The sequence below is a fragment of the Podarcis pityusensis genome (genome assembly GCF_964106645.2).
Source record: "Podarcis pityusensis genome assembly, chromosome: 3".
Classification (NCBI taxonomy): domain Eukaryota; kingdom Metazoa; phylum Chordata; class Lepidosauria; order Squamata; family Lacertidae; genus Podarcis; species Podarcis pityusensis.
The window spans coordinates 36,274,295-36,290,253 of NC_138026.1; the positions used below are offsets into that span (position 1 = coordinate 36,274,295).

Consider the following 15,959-nt stretch of genomic DNA (forward strand, 5'->3'; position numbering starts at 1 on the left):
AAGTGCAAATTTTGAAGGATAACTTTGTTTTGGCTCTCATACTGCTATGGAAAGTGTAAATTAGGTAGTGCAAATTTGTTTAAGTTTCTCCCCTATCTGTAGCTTTGCCATAAAACCAGTTAGTGGATTGGACTCTAAGGGTTAACTGTAAGTAAAGGGGAATGGGGCAGCATGTGGAAAAGGTTGTAGTGACTTTGGTCACCATGTTGAGATAAGAAGAAAGAATCAGAATAGTGTCACTAAACTGTATCAGTGTAGGAATCAACAGATAAACTCCATATAAGTAATTAAAAAATGGCCAATAGCATCAAGGCCATGGGAAGGTTAAACGAACGTCTTTGAAAGCCATTTTTAGAAACCTTTTTTCAGCTTGTTTATTTTATTGTTCTTTTCAGTAATCTACTGACATAGCGTTTGCCTCTTGCCAGTTCTTTAAAATGTTTATTAGCTTGATTCTGGCAGCAGAAAATGCAGGGCATTGATTGTCATTTGGCTTTGTCTACCTTTCTGTAACAGGATATTAATGACTACCATATTAACACAGGGCCAGGAAGCGCTGACAAGGCAGGAAAGCAATAGTCTTGTCAATAACATCCTGGAAGAGGTGTCGTTTTCTTTTGGCTCTGTTTGAATCCAAAATCTCCATTTTCTTCAGACAGCAGGTCGGATTCAGTCCCTTGAGTGAACTCAATAGTAAAGGGGTGAGAGACTTCATATAGGCAAAGTCAATCCATTCAGGAATCATTGCCTAATATCTGCCAGAATCTATGTAAGAAATACCATCTTTAATGGAGTTTCGAAGCACTGACATCTCTGGGACTCAATGCGTTGAACTTTATTGGGGTCTTTTCTCAAGTGATACTACAACACTCTTTGAATATTCCACATTTGTCGGTTTGCTCTCTGTGAGCTTGTTCATATGTTACCTTAGCAGCATAGTTGCTGCTTCCCCCAAAACCATTCTACACTTTCCTCAATTTATGAAGTTTGGTAATCACATGAGACAGGTTGATCAACACTACAAGCTAAGGTATGGTCGTGGAATTGTGATGCCCCATTCTTCTGTCTCTTACATGTGTGCGCACACACACACACACACACACACACACACACTTTTTCTTCATCATGAATTACCGGGGCAACATGTGATGTGAAACCAGCAATCATGCCCTTTGCATAACACTTTACTCATGAACATGAATTTACTAACATACAAACCACGCCTCTGCTGAAATGTTAATAAATGAAAATCTGTTCTTAACTAGGAAAACATCTAACACTAGCAGAATAATATCTAAAGGTAAGAATGGGGAATAGCAACAGAGCAACATCACGGACTGCGTTGAGAGTATTTTCCCCATTCCATTCCTTTATTGTTTCTTTGGTTCACTCTGCCCTGCGTTTCTGTCCTGAACCCCTGGCCTACCTGGGAGCAAGTTAGTATGTCAAGTACCCAGTCCAGCATCAATCAACATGTCCAAAGTACAAACAAAGTGCAGTCCCACAGAGATCCTTGAGCATCCAAACTGAGGTCCATCAGCATGGGCAGTTGAGCAGACCCAGCACCTCACCTCTGCTGCCCTTTTGTACTTTGCATGTTGATTGCAACATCTGGGCTTGATGAAGCATGAGACCCTCACCTGTTCCAAGCCTACTCCAGCTGAGGAATTACACCCCTCCTCCCAGAGCTAGCGAGCCCCACTTGGCCAGCTAGGGAGCTGGGTGGTAGGATCTTGCCTGCCTCAGCCTCCCAGAGCACCCCACCCACTGCTTATTACGCTTCGCTTCAGAGCCTGCAATGTTCATGGAGACACTGGACACTGACCACCATCCCCTGGTCATCCATCATCACCTTGTGAGTACTTCCTACACCAACCTCTCCTTCCCCATTCCCAGTTTGCCCTGGTATGTTCCAGTCTCAGCTACATCCTTTGCCAGGATCCTCTTCCCCCTCCCTGTTGTCCTGCCAGTTCATGACAATTACACTCCTCCTGAATTCTAGTGTAACTGAGTGGTGAATTTCTAAAACTATCCCTGGATATGGAGCACATGCAGTTTGCCATAGCTTTCAGAGCATCAGTATCTTTGGTTCCTACGCATAATGTGTGCATTGATGAAACAATGTGTCTACAAAAATAAATCTTGATGGAAACATGCCACATCAGGATTACTTTTTTTCTTCTTTTTTGCAGCATTTGATGATGCACAGTGTGGGGAAATATGCAAATGAACTGAAGGGCATTGAAGTTATGAACAGAATGTACCATGCTTTGTACACAATTCAGAAATGAAAAAAAAGATACTGTAGATAGTTTCTCATACTTCAGAGACAAAACTAGGTAACTTAAAACTCAAAGGGAGGAATTCAGGGTTCTGCTAAAACAAACATTCCCTCAGTGCATGCATTTATGCTTGCCTCGTGGAGCAACCTCCCCTTTCCCAGCATGCAGTTCTAGGTATCTCTCCAAGACCCCAGAGCCATTTGCAGGGGAAATGAGGAGAAGGCTCCATTGCACTAGCAGGAGGCCTTGCACTGGCTCCCACTAGCAGAAGTACTTAGTTGAATCCAGCCACCAATTCAGTTGAGGGAATTTTCAGAAGCCCTCCATAGATTCACAAATACCATCACTGGATTGGAATTGTCCACTCCAGTGGACTTGGCTGTGTAAATTGGGGAGGGGGACTCAAGTGAGCTATGGCTATACAGGTGTTCTTGGACTAAACTTCCACCATTCCTGACTAGTGGCCATGTTGACTGGGGCTGATGGAAGTTGGGAGTCCAACAACATCTGGAGGACTGCAGATTCCCCAACCCTAATGTAAATGTCTGAGACTGAGATCTTGTTATGTCTTTGTGTAATAGGATTTTGTTGATATTGCTGCATAAAGGAGAGGAAGATAAAAACGTTAGTTGAAAATGCCATTGCTAATTAATCAGTATCTTTGCCCCCGCCCCACTTGCTATCTTAATGATTTTCTTTTTTCTCCTTTGCCATAATTTACCTGAATTTAAGAATAGATAGTAATTTTTCTAATTAAAATGTCTTCATTCAGCACAGTTTGTCTTTGAACTTTGTACTTTACTTAATAAGGTGAAGATAATTTTGTTTCATCCATAGACATTGAATGTTCTGTATTAACAGCTCACAAAGCACTCATGTTCATGCCACCAATTAAACGGGCTAATTATTTAATTAAATTACTGAATAAGAAATAAAATCCTGACTTTCTTTATTCAATTACTCTTTTCTCATGTTACATGAATAACAGCTCAATGTTATTCAATGTATGATTTGTTAAACAATTTCTTTATTGCTTAATTTAATCACTATGATCAGATGAATGTTGGAGACTTAAGATGTTTTTCAAAAACTGCAACTTCGGTGAGAATTGTGTTTAACAGACATAATACCTGAGTGACGGGATCCCAGTATGAAAGGATACTAGTCATAACCTGTCTGCCAAACCTATGGGTTTGATCAAAAGATGACTGCCATGGACTGATCAGCCACATTACACTTCTGCACCAAGTCGTTCATCTTCCACATCTAGAAACAACTCTAGTCACTATTCTGCTATACCTATCCCTTTAGAGGCAGATAGGAGTGTGAGGAATGGAAACTCTGTAGTATGTCAGGCATAATACTAAACCACGGTTCACCAGCACCACCTTCTGGAAACAGACTTCTAGAAAGGAATGGAAGCACAATGAGGCAGTGTACCCATCACCTAATCTGGGCAGCCTATATGGAAGGATACCATCATGGGTAGAGTCAAAAGCAAGCTTGCCCTTTCCCTGTTCTTCTCCCAGCATAGGTCATCCATCACGGTGACCATATTGCCAAAGCCATTTCTGTGCTAAAATCAAGACAGAAACGGAACATAATGTGTGTGAACTACTGCAACAGCTTAGTTTGACATCCTGACTTCCTCTCAAGTCAGACAGAAGTTGCTGTGGCTGAGATAACAGTAGTTTGCCTAGTGCAGCCTGGAGAGTTCATGACAGAAGTAGGCTTTGAACCAGGAATATCCTTGTTTGCATGCTACAGTAGAGATGTCAGGCTTGAATTCAGAACCTTTTCCCAGACAGGTGATCTGCATAATCAAAACTGATCATGCCAACCATCTGTTAGGAGATAAGCAGACCCATTTCAGCACTAATTGCAGTATACATGCTACCCAGAGCAAGATGCAGTTGTGTGTTGTGGTTTTTTCAATTCATGCAATACTCTTTTGCCCATCCTGGAGGGAATTTGGATGCAGAGGCCTTTCTGGAAATGAACTATGGTATTTTCCATTTATCTTTCATTAGTCCAATCAGAAAGCTATATTTCATGCTCTCCAGGACACTTCTTATGCTCGGTTGTCAAAACCATATACAAATATAGCATCAGGAGGCTGATATTTAAAACAAAAAGCCTGGAAAAGTGAAGGGGGAAGAGGAACTATTTATTTATGTATTCATTCATTTATTCATTTAACTTGTTAGTTGCTTAATAGTAGCAGTCTCTAGATGAATTATGACAAATTTGAAACAGAGGTTTTAAACAGCCATAGACCATTGTAGGATTAAAAAAGCCTTTCAAAAGTAAAAGAAAACAAAAATGTTCTCAACTATTTAGAAAGTCACCAGCGAATAAGCTATAGCAACCAAGTCATCATGTTCCATAAACTGCCTGAGATAATAGTTTTCACCTGGTACCAAAAAATACATAAGTGTCAGTGCTAGGCAGACCTTACTGAGGAGAACACTCCACAGACAGGAGACTACCACTATCGCCCTGTCCTTTGTTGCCCCTCTCTGAAGCACAGACCTCCCCACACACATTTCCGGCTGAAACCTCAAACTAATCAGCAGCCTGCTAGGGTACATATCCTGCTTGAATTTGCCGGAGTGGAACTGTCACAAAAGACTTTATATGATCTGTTTCACTATCTATGCTGTTTGGACATAAGATGGCTGATCCAGAGGCAGGCATTTAAAGAGGAGGTTTTCAGTAATTTCCGGACACCAGGAATAAAGTTTCCAAATCAATAAAGAAACGAAGTAGCAAAATCTAAGGGAAAGCTGCTTCTTTTTTGCACTTTTTCAGCAGTTTAGGTCAGAATGACCTGGTCTGCAGCCAAATACGAAATGCTGTTTATGGAGTTGTTTACATACAGCTTCCCAAGTACTTTTTCTGCTAGTGTTTATAATGAGAGCAGCCAAACCAGGCTCATTTCATGCCAACCAGTAGATATCCCCTATTTCCATCAGTCTTTTTGTTGTTATTATTTTAAAAAGCTGAGTTTTGCAATCAATCAGTCAGTCTCTTTGCATAGAAAAAGTGCATCGTATACATAGATCAGAACGCAACATAGTTAACGAAACATAGTGGGAGATACTTTAGGATAAAACTGTCCAGACATTGTGAGGTATGAAAATGGCTCTTAGGACCTATGGTGATGTAATTTTATAGTGTCACTCAAAAATCTTGTCACATTCTCCACAACGTCCTTACTACAATTGTTCAGCAGATAAGACACCCTGGAAGAGTCAGTGTGATAAATTCCCTCCTTCAACAAGGGGGCCAAATACTTACATATTTTTGCATAAAATGGGCAATAAAATAAATGTGTGTGATGAATTTGACCTGTTTTAGTGCCACGAAGGCAGCATCTTTCAGAGAGTGGGATTTTTAAGAATCTACCTAAGTTTTGCAATCAAATATTAATGTTTTTAGTACAATGTGAGCTGTTATGGAGATAAGAGGAAGCACCAATTAGCAGTTGCAAAATATAAATGCTGCAGCATGTGCAAATTGCATCTGCAGGTCTCAGGACACGATTGGGTGTAGCTAGTTTGCCCAATATATAATTGGACAATTAATAGTTTGACAACACCAGCCTTTGACATTTGAGTTCTTCAACTAGAAAAGAACATGTGCTGCTTCTCTTCTGCATTCTGGTCTTCCACATTCCTACACTGTGATGACGGGTGGGTGATGGGATCCTTTGATTCACAAGGATTGTGAAATGATTGCCTTTGCAGAGCAAATCTTCCTTTTTAAAAATTTAGGGTTGAGCATGTTTTTTTCCATTTAAAATTCTGTACATTTGGTCATAACCATTCGTTATCTCTGTCAGCAAAGAACAAATTTTGATGGGTGATTATTATTTGTTTCAGGGCACATTGAATCCCTATTGTGCACTATGGGATGATTCAAAAATGTAAGTAACAGATGTTTATTGCTATTACTTGGGATTTAATATTCCAGATCACATCAGAATATTTATGTATCCAGTAGATAAAAAGGCATCATTATGAGGCACTAGGAACTAAATACATAACAGCACTGATAGGCTGCAGAGCTAATTTCAATGTTTTCGCTTTAGATATTCATACTAAAATATTAGAAATCATGCACATTTGTGTGCTGTCATGTGTCATGGCATAGATCTGTTAGAAATCACTATACCCATGTGGTTGTGGCAGTGCCTAGATGTGCATGGAAATCTTTACAGAAACACATGATTTCAAGATGATGCCTGAGGATTAAATGCCTGTCTCTGCTTTCGTTACTGGAGAGTTGGTTGCTGGGCAACATATTGAGTACAGTGTCGACTTTTAAACTAAGAATATCTAATACTTCCTTTGGTTGATGTAATGGATTCCAGTTACTGATTTCAAAACTGATAGCTTAAAATATATTTATTACTAGATTCTTTCCAGTTTGTCAAATAAACGATTAAGAGGTAAGGTTTCCTGTACTAGTGTAAAGAAAATGCAAATGAATACTTCAAGTGTTATAGAGATGTTCATGTGTGCTTTTTTGTGTGCATAATTTGGATTCATGGTAGCAATTAGTGGTAGCTCTCTTTCAACCATCACTAAATATCATAGGCTGATCCATCTTTTTCTCACTAAAATCAATGAATATACCAAGGCTGCAATCCTAAGCACACTTACTAATGAGTGCTTACCCATTGTAGACAGTGGGACATACTCATACTTCTGAGTACCCATGCGTAGGATGCAAGGGTACAATCCTATGTACCCTTACCTAGATGTAAGCTCCACTGAATGCAGTGGGGCTTCAAGTAAACAAGCACAAAATTGAACTGTAAGAAGTTCAGTGTTGCAGGCTACATCTTAATTAATTCTCCTGTGTACAGAGAAACATTTTTGCACATTTTTTTTCTCCTTGTAGGCATTTCTGTATGTATATTAGGAAACTATGCTGCTTTATTACCAGTTGAATGACTTTAACCTCTACTCGGCCCATTTTTTACCAGTGTGGTCTTGAATGGTTTGACAGTATGAGTTTCTGCGAGAGATAGTCCTGCAAGCCTCTTTTCAGAAGTAGCTTTTGAGAGACAACTAAGTCCTGAAAATGACTCAGGATTTGCAATTCTCTCCATCACTTGTTTGCTGCAGATTTTATATAGTGCAATAACACACACATACACACACAAACATATATATAAATGTGCAAATATATTTATTTGACTATGCAACAATACATTTGTTACTACAGAGATGGTTTTCTAATGCCTATGTTTCAGAAGTCTATTCCCAATGCCCTACTAATCAGTAACTGGGCACATGTGTAAGGGCAGACTTTGGAAGTCTTTGGTAAGATGGTACCCTGAGCGAGGCCAAAATTTGGTGCCCCCAAATGGATCCTCGCTGTTATGGATCTGAACAGTTTTGGGGGCCCTTGGCTTGGCACCCAACATTACTGATTTTCATTATGTTTCTCTACAGAACCTCCCCAGAAGAGGTTACAACTGTAGCATAGGTGCCCTGGCTCCCACAACATTTTAAATGAGGGGACATCAAGTGTGTCACAGCTATGTGTGCAAATTATGTCAGCATGCCAGAGGGTGCGATGATGTCAGCACACACACGCTGGGGGGTATGATGACATAATACATGCTAGGGGTGTGATGACATAGCATGCATGGCCCGGTGATGGCTCGCGGCCCTGGACACCCGTGGTCAGAGGGGCAAGCCAGCCCCACTGAACCCCAGTATTGCTCATATGATTTCATTAACTTCATTTGAGAGAGAGTGAGTGAGCACTGAGCTGAGCTGGAAGAGCCTGATGTTGTCAGAGGTGAAGAGGCTGTTTTATTTGCTGCCAGTACATTTCAGTACGAGCCTGCAGTTTTTGGCTAGTCTTTGTTCAACTGGATGGACACACACACACACACACACACACACACAAATGAAACTTGATGTGTCTCTTGTAATGTGTACATGTACCTATCATTTGGAGAGCAAAGAGTCTCATGATGTTCCACCTTAAAAACTAACAAGGTGCTTCAGAATTATTGGGGGCTTTTTACCACAAGCGATTCATAAACCACCTTTCTGTCAGAAAAAGCAACTTCATGCTGCTATTTTGGGTGCTACAGAAAGCCACTGATTCTGAAGAAGCATATCAGCATTTTAGTATGTACTTGGTAGTAGTTAGTACACTTGCCAGCTGTGCTCATCTACATTTAAAACATACTCGGGGATTCAGAAGGAAAAGACAATGATTAAGGGTGCCTCTAGGCTGTCAGTATTTTGCAGGAGTGATTCAGTCACATGCCAGGACTTAAGGTTCATGTATTTAAAGAAGATCAAAACACTATGTTACCCTAGTGGAACAAATCCACTTAAAAAAAATAAAAAATGGGACTTTTTGCAGGTTGGAAATCCTTTAAAAAGTGTGAAATGAATGAGCGACTAACAGGAAGACATGTAAACAGCCCGCAGGGAAGTCAGAATGCATGCAGGATAAATGCTCATAGTCATATAGCTGTCCCACAAACAAATCAGAAGGAAAGCTCAATAAAGACCAGATATGATCTAGCCTCTGTGTAAGTTTTGTGCAAGCAAACCAGGGTGAATGCTCAATAAGTAGAACAATAGCTCGCTCCTGCATATAGACCTATGCTACTGTAAAAGAAAGAGGGTCGAGAGCTGAGCTTGTATAATTTAGCTCCATTTTGCAGCCACCCCCTGCAGTGCGGTGGGCTCTTGTGCAGGCTGGCTCCATCTCTCCTCCCCTCTCCTTCTTCCTTTGCCCGTGCAGAGCATGGCTGTCTTTCAGTAACATATTTTAGGAATCCCTGAAAATGACATAAAATAACTTATGCTAGGAAAAGGTTCCAAATTTCAGGCAAGGAAATATTTCACTGGGAGTTTTAAAAATGGCTCTCCTTGAAGCTGCTTAAAGCTTTTCAATAACCGGGGGGGGGGGGGGGATCCAGCAGGAGATGCATTAGTCATCCGAGAGTAGGTGGGACCATAAAAGATTGATGCTAAGTACCATTTGTTACGCTTCTGTAATTTATCAAATGGCTTTTGCAACTGCATGCTGCTTATGCATTTTATGGAGCTGGTGCTTTTTTCTCCTGCCTCAGAGCTTAAGCTCATCACCCACAAGAGGTCAGAAAAGTGTTCTTTTTTCCCACCTTTCATTTTGCTATCACTTTTTTCTCTAAACTTCTTGTGGGGGGGGGGGAGAATGTAAGGACATAATGTTAACTGAGGTTGTTTTATGATTCATTACTATTTTCCCCCCTCAGCAGTGATTTATGATGGAGTATTTTACTCTATTTGATTATGTTATGGAATTTGTATTCTGATACTGTAGGCTTTGAATTAGAGTGAAAGCTCCTAGTGTGCTAGCATGGAAGGATACTTAGGCTATATAAATCTAAATAAAATGTGCAGCGTCGTGCCATTGAACAGATGCATAATAGTACGGCTGATTTTTTTCCCCCTCCAGGTCTCTATCACCCTCTGTTTATACTTACATTCCATTCTATAACATCAAATTTTCCACATATGGCAGGTTGAGAGTCTTGATCCACTGTTTATAAATCACACAAAGCTGGGATGTCCTCACAGCCTTCAAAAATGAATGGCATTTTGCTTTGGTTGTTTTGCAGTTTATATTTGGCAGTCCCTTTGGCGCCGATCCAGCAAGAGAGTGGACTGTTTCTAGTCAGTAGTTCTTGCTTATTCACTGCTGACTCTAGAAAACTGGGGAAAGCTTTAACTGAAACTGGTCCTCATTTCATTGCATTGCCTAAGATCACCATGAGCAGAAGAATCAATAGCCATATCCTGGGCCATGCATTCATGCGCCCAGTTTGCACACCACTTTAAACTACAGTTAAGCTTAACTATGGTTTAAAGGTGGACCATGCAACGTGCTGGTGCACGGAAAGAAAATCGCAGACTCTTCTGTTCTCCCTCACTCCTGCTGCACAATCAAGGACCCGAGCTGTTCTTTAGCTTAGCATTTTGCCTGAATCCAGGCTCATGGTTTGTCTCTCCCAAAACAAACCGTGAACTGTAACCAAGGCTTGCGTTTGGTTTATCACTCATGGTTTGTGTTGGGGAGACAAACTATGAGCCCAAGTTCAGACATAACACTTAAGTCGTGGCTCATCTCCTGGTAGCGTGGCAGCAGCAGAGTAGGAGAAAAATGAGACAGATGTGTTTTTTCTCCCTGTGCGCCAGCACCCTGCTTCTTCACCTTTAAGCCATATTTAAGCTTAACTATGGTTTAAATCATCAGCGCTAACCAACATAGTGGCCTCCAAATGTTGTTGAACTACATCTCCCATTAGCCCCACCATAGCCAATGATGGGAGTTGTAGACCAGCAACATGTGGAGGGCACCATGGTTTAAAGAGACATGCAGCTGAAGCCATTACAACACATTACAACACCATTGTGTTTTCTGCTATTCTCACACGTTGTTAATGGATCCACTCGAAAATGGGGATTATGTTTTTGAGAAGCTATTTACTGGTGAATAATGATTTATCCTTGGTACGTTTTAGGGTACATTTCAGGGCCAAAGTAGACATGAAAGCAATTGGCATGCACATTTTTATGTAAATAACCATCAGCTGGAAAACTGAACAGCCTCAAAACCATAGCGACTGGGAACTTTAACTATTTCTCCAAGGCATGGCAAAATATTCGTCTTGCTCAGATCAATTTTTCCTTAATGTTCATGAAATTTCACACAGATTTATATTCCAAAACACCAGTATTCTGGGCAGAGCAGGGAATGTTTTCATGACCAATTTTACAATAACACATGAAGCTTATTGTGATGAGAATCTGAACAGCCTAGCCCACTTAAACCTTTCTTCCTCAAATTGGTAGGCATTTCATCACCAAAACAAAAACAAAAAAACAAACCTAGCTGAAAGCATTAAGCGGATTGGCCTTGTTGCCAAGCAGATTCCGGCTTTTATTACTGGTAATCTTAGTGAATTGGATGTTTGAGTTAAGCAGTCACAGTGTTCCCCATTCTGCTTGCAAACTGCTGTAGTAACATACAAACAAACACAAAGAGAACAGTAGCAACAGCAGTTTGCTGCCTGTGAAGCAGTTGCTCCAGCTGTTCCTTTTTGTCTTCTGGGGTATTTGACTTGCATACAGGACACATGCACCCTATAGCTTGGTTCCCTTGTAGTGTGAATCATCACACTTTCTTCCTGCTTCTTTGCCCTGCTGAGATCCTGCTTTCCCATGGAAGCATATTTGATGGTAGCAAGATGAAATAACCTTACAAGTAACTCCTGTCTTTCACCATGATTTTGGTCCTTGCCTCCTTGTCGCTGCTATCTGCAGGTCCAAGTGTGTAAAATGAATGCAAACACTGTATTATAGAAGGTCTGACCTTAAGGATCTGCTTTAGCTAAAATGGCACAACATGATTTATGCTGTGGCCACCAAGTCTTTAAGTTATGAAGCTGTGATCCAGAATCTAAAGCCCCCACCCCCCTCTTCAAGAAAGGAACATCACAGATTTCAGGAGTGGGGAGGCAAAGAGATATTAACATTTGGGTGGAAGGCTCTAGGGGCAGCAAGATCCAAACACCCATTCAAGACTACATTGCTAAAACAAAACAAAACAAAAACCCATTGTGTTTGGATAATCAGTTATTCATTTATTTATTTATTTATTTAGTATACCACCCTTCATCCGAAGATCTAAGAGTGGTTCACAACTAAATAAAAACACAAAATACATAATAAAAGCAAGAACAAGAACAAAACAATAACTCCCCCTCCCACAAACATATTTAAAAGGATATAATCTGGTGTGCTAGTATGTTTTTATCCTAATAACTGTAGCAATGTTTTCAACCTAGTACATACTTTTTTGTTTCCTTTTGGCATGCCAGAGGTACAAATCCCATTCATTCATTCATGCCTCCTACACAAGGACATGCATTTGCTTACAACAGTGATCACTCAGTGTGTAGCAAGTGCAAGTTGGCCAAATATATAGTCAAATTGGTCTACAGAGAATAGCCACATGTTCTAAAACACAGTGGAGTGACTATGTGGTCCAAGGTCAAGATGAGTGCGGCAGTACTCATTTAAAATCCCAATGGACTCCTGTTGGTAGATGGAGCATGTTCATCACTTGTCAAATTTTTTCCTCTCTCCTTGTAACATTTACTCAGATGTTCCTGTTTTATTTCTCTATACCTGCCAGCAGCAGCCAGTAATGTGGGGCATTGAGGTTACACAGGTAACCCTAGATGAGGCAGGATGGAGGAGAACTTGGCATGGGGCTGCCATTTCCATTAACATGTATATTTCTGTGGTGTTGTTGAAACCCAAAGAATCAGACCCCTGAATAAACAAAGTTATTTGTATTGTTTGTCCCAAGGGCAAAGCTAGCTTTTGTCTGGAGACAAAATGGTTACCTTAGAAACAAACTTGCCATCTTTTGGTAACCTGTTTATTCTCATAATTGGAGTTCCTTCAGAGCAACAGTTTTGGAAGAGGGAACTCCTCTAAGATGATTTGTTTTTTCATGGTGTCACCGAGTTAAAAAGTTTGAGCAGTGTAAGGTTCATTTAGCATATTACAGCTTCTGAGCAAGGCATGATTGTCTCCATCAGCTTTCTTCTTCTTCTTCTTCTTTGGCAATCACTCTTAGATTGACTTCCATAAACACAGTTTTAACAGTGAGTCTGTAAGTGACTGTGGAGCCCAATTCTGGATCCACATGGCCTTCCACGTCCTTCCTCTCCATCAGCACACTGCTGACAAAACTACTCACGGTGGCTTTTGATGAGACTACAAAGCATCCAAGCCACACTGAACCCATCAGGAAAACAGGGTAAAAAAAGCACACCAAAAAACTGAAATCTCAGATATTGGCTGCTTAAAGCAGAAGTGTATTTACTGATCTGTTTCCTTACATTTGTATTCCATCTTCCTTCCATCATGGAACCCAGGGTGGCTTGCATGTGGTTCCCAGGCAGTCACTCGCCCAAACCTGCTTAGCTTTAGTGATGCAGTCGTTTCATGCACCTTCAGTTGATGCTCTGGAGTAAATAGGACCTGTTCTTGTTTTGGGACAACCTTAAAATTAGACACAGATAGAAACCTGAGCACTAAGAATTTCTTCTTAAATATTTTAGCAATTTTTTACCCATACCATTTTGTGCAAGTTGAGTATCTAGTGAATAGCAGTAAATCAGTAAGTAATTGGACAAAGGACACTTTTCTCTCTCTTTTTAATGGCCTTGCACATTTCCAAACAGGTTTATGTTTTTGTCTCAAGGGTCAGTCAGCAGGGGGATTAACCATTAACCATAATTCTAAACCCATAATTCTCTCCCCCTGGTCAAATAATGTTTATTGGTTTTCATGTAAATACAAGAGCAACATATAACTACCGTAACTTGTCCAGTGGTACATTAAGTTTTGTTTGCAGTACACAATACATGAGCAATATGTTTATTTATGCATTATCAATTCAAGTATCCTCTCCCATAATTTTGTGTTACTGCTGGACATTTTTCAACTCAGGGAATAAGAGAAAGCAACTGGTGATGGCTTGTGTTCCACAATTAAATCTGATTTCTTCTAGAAAGTCCAAGTTGTTAGGCTTTGTGGTAGAGAAAAGTTTTAAAATAAATTGACAGGTCCTTCTATTCTGAATTTCTGCCTTTTGCCCTGTAGCTTAATTTACCACTACCACTCCCATCTGTTATGTCCATTTGTTCCTTACACTGTATCGCCTCCCCACTCACAAAAAGATTCTGAACTCTTTGAAATACAAGTATTGCAATTTGAATTAATCAAAGTTACATTTTGCTCATTTGCATAATTTATTCAGAGCATGGTAAATTGGTTGCGAGGTGTGGGTGTGTTTTTTGTACAGGATGTGATTTTTCTTTTTGCATAACAGAACTGCCAGACCCTTTTGAAAAACAAAACAAAAAGGCTACATGTGGTCCTGGAATAGCTTCTCCTCCTACTGTCAGTTTTCAACTTCTTTAACCCAGCCTTTCGTGAATGGTCGTGACCACATCTCAGGAACTGCTTTATTCCATTTCAGTCATGTTTGGCCAAATTTGCAAAAACGAAAGCTCTGTGGCACTTTAAAGGCTACATCCTTTCTCACTATTTGATAGCTGAGGCAGGGATGTGGGGTGAGATTAAGGAAACAACATGACTTAGTCAGGAGCACCCTCCTTATAAATCATGAAATTTGCAAATTTCCTTCAAATTTCCTTTCTGCTTATGTGCACCAATAACTTGGTTCTCTCACTCTCATTCAGCCCTTCAGGTCCTGACTTGAAAATGCAGAAAGGGCAAACTGGCTCTCATGCTGACTAATATTTAGAGTTTTCACATTTTAATACAGCTGGAAACCTGAGTACTGTACCTCTGTTTTGTGACAAAAGAGCAACCAATATATTTTGGAGGTATAAATTTTGAAGAAGACTTGTGTTTGCAAGTCACTACAATGAAGACCAGTTTAAGAGTTACTTAGGTTATGGCTAGTCCACCCTAATCTGATGAGTCTGGCAGTGCTTTTGCAAGGTAGATCTTAGAAGTTTTATTGTTTTCAGTAGGGGATATATTTATGTTTGAGTCTCCCATTAAGATTGGTGGCTTTTAAATACCTAATCCTATGCATGTTTACTGATAATAAATTCAACAAATCTTATTCCTAAGTACATGGTTGTAGCATTGCAGCCTGTCTTAACTTTAAAAAGATAGTGCCCTGGGATTTTATGTGTATATAAAAATATAAAAAGATAATGATGATGATGATGATGATGATGATGCTTTACAACAGGTATAGGCAAACTCGGCCCTCCAGATGTTTTGGAACTACAACTCCCATCATCCCTAGCTAACAGGACCAGTGGTCAGGGATGATGGGATGATGGGAATTGTAGTCTCAAAACATCTGGAGGGCTGAGTTTGCCTATGCCTGCTTTACAATATTCTGCTTTTAAATAGTGTGTTTGTAATGCTGGGTTGTATGCCAATGTTGCAATTTTGCTTCTTTATCTGTATCACGTGTGAAGCTCACAGTAATCAAATGCATAAGAAAGAAAAAGAATGCAGATAAGTTGGTTCACTTGAAATCTTGAATGAAAATGTAAGAGACAGGATTATCAAACATGTACATAAATGATTTATGAGTAAGTGGAATGGTGCACGATTTTGCACTGCAGTGTGTTTGTTAATTTTATACTTCATTGCATGCCATCACAACATGGACAAGGTTTCAACTAACATGCATATTTTAAGAAGCACAGAGAAGTCAAGAAAGTTTCTTTTCTTTGAAATGAGCCCCGGACCAGCAAGGTGCTTATTATTTACATAAAAAAATACATCATGCTGTTTTGCAAAATTAACATATCCACATATCAGGATCTGTTGCGCCTACCTGATTGCAGAGTGGGAGTAAGTTTGGCAAAAATGAAGATGATTCATTCGCATAAAATCCTAGCACTACATTGCAAGATTGCGTAAAATGGATATGGTATGTTAGCCCTTCGTGATGATGGTACTGTTGTACACCTACTATTGAGGATAATGCTGTCATGAAAGTCTGACTTGCCCTAACATGTCCCTCTAAGATAGGCAGATTTTCCTGTCTTCCATCATGTCCAAGCAGAGAGGTCACTTCTCC

At 40.1% G+C, this 15,959-nt stretch overlaps 1 protein-coding gene across 5 annotated transcripts in view; it reads left to right on the forward strand.

Moving 5' to 3' along the window:
• ADGRB3 (adhesion G protein-coupled receptor B3) overlaps positions 1-15,959 on the forward strand; it is a 461,010-nt gene that overhangs the window by 261,027 nt on the left and 184,024 nt on the right. For all 5 annotated transcript variants that reach the window (XM_080997952.1, XM_080997949.1, XM_080997948.1 and 2 more), the window contains one exon: positions 6,167-6,210. In XM_080997952.1, coding sequence (XP_080854078.1) covers positions 6,167-6,210 — 44 coding nt within the window. The remainder of the gene's footprint in view (positions 1-6,166; positions 6,211-15,959) is intronic.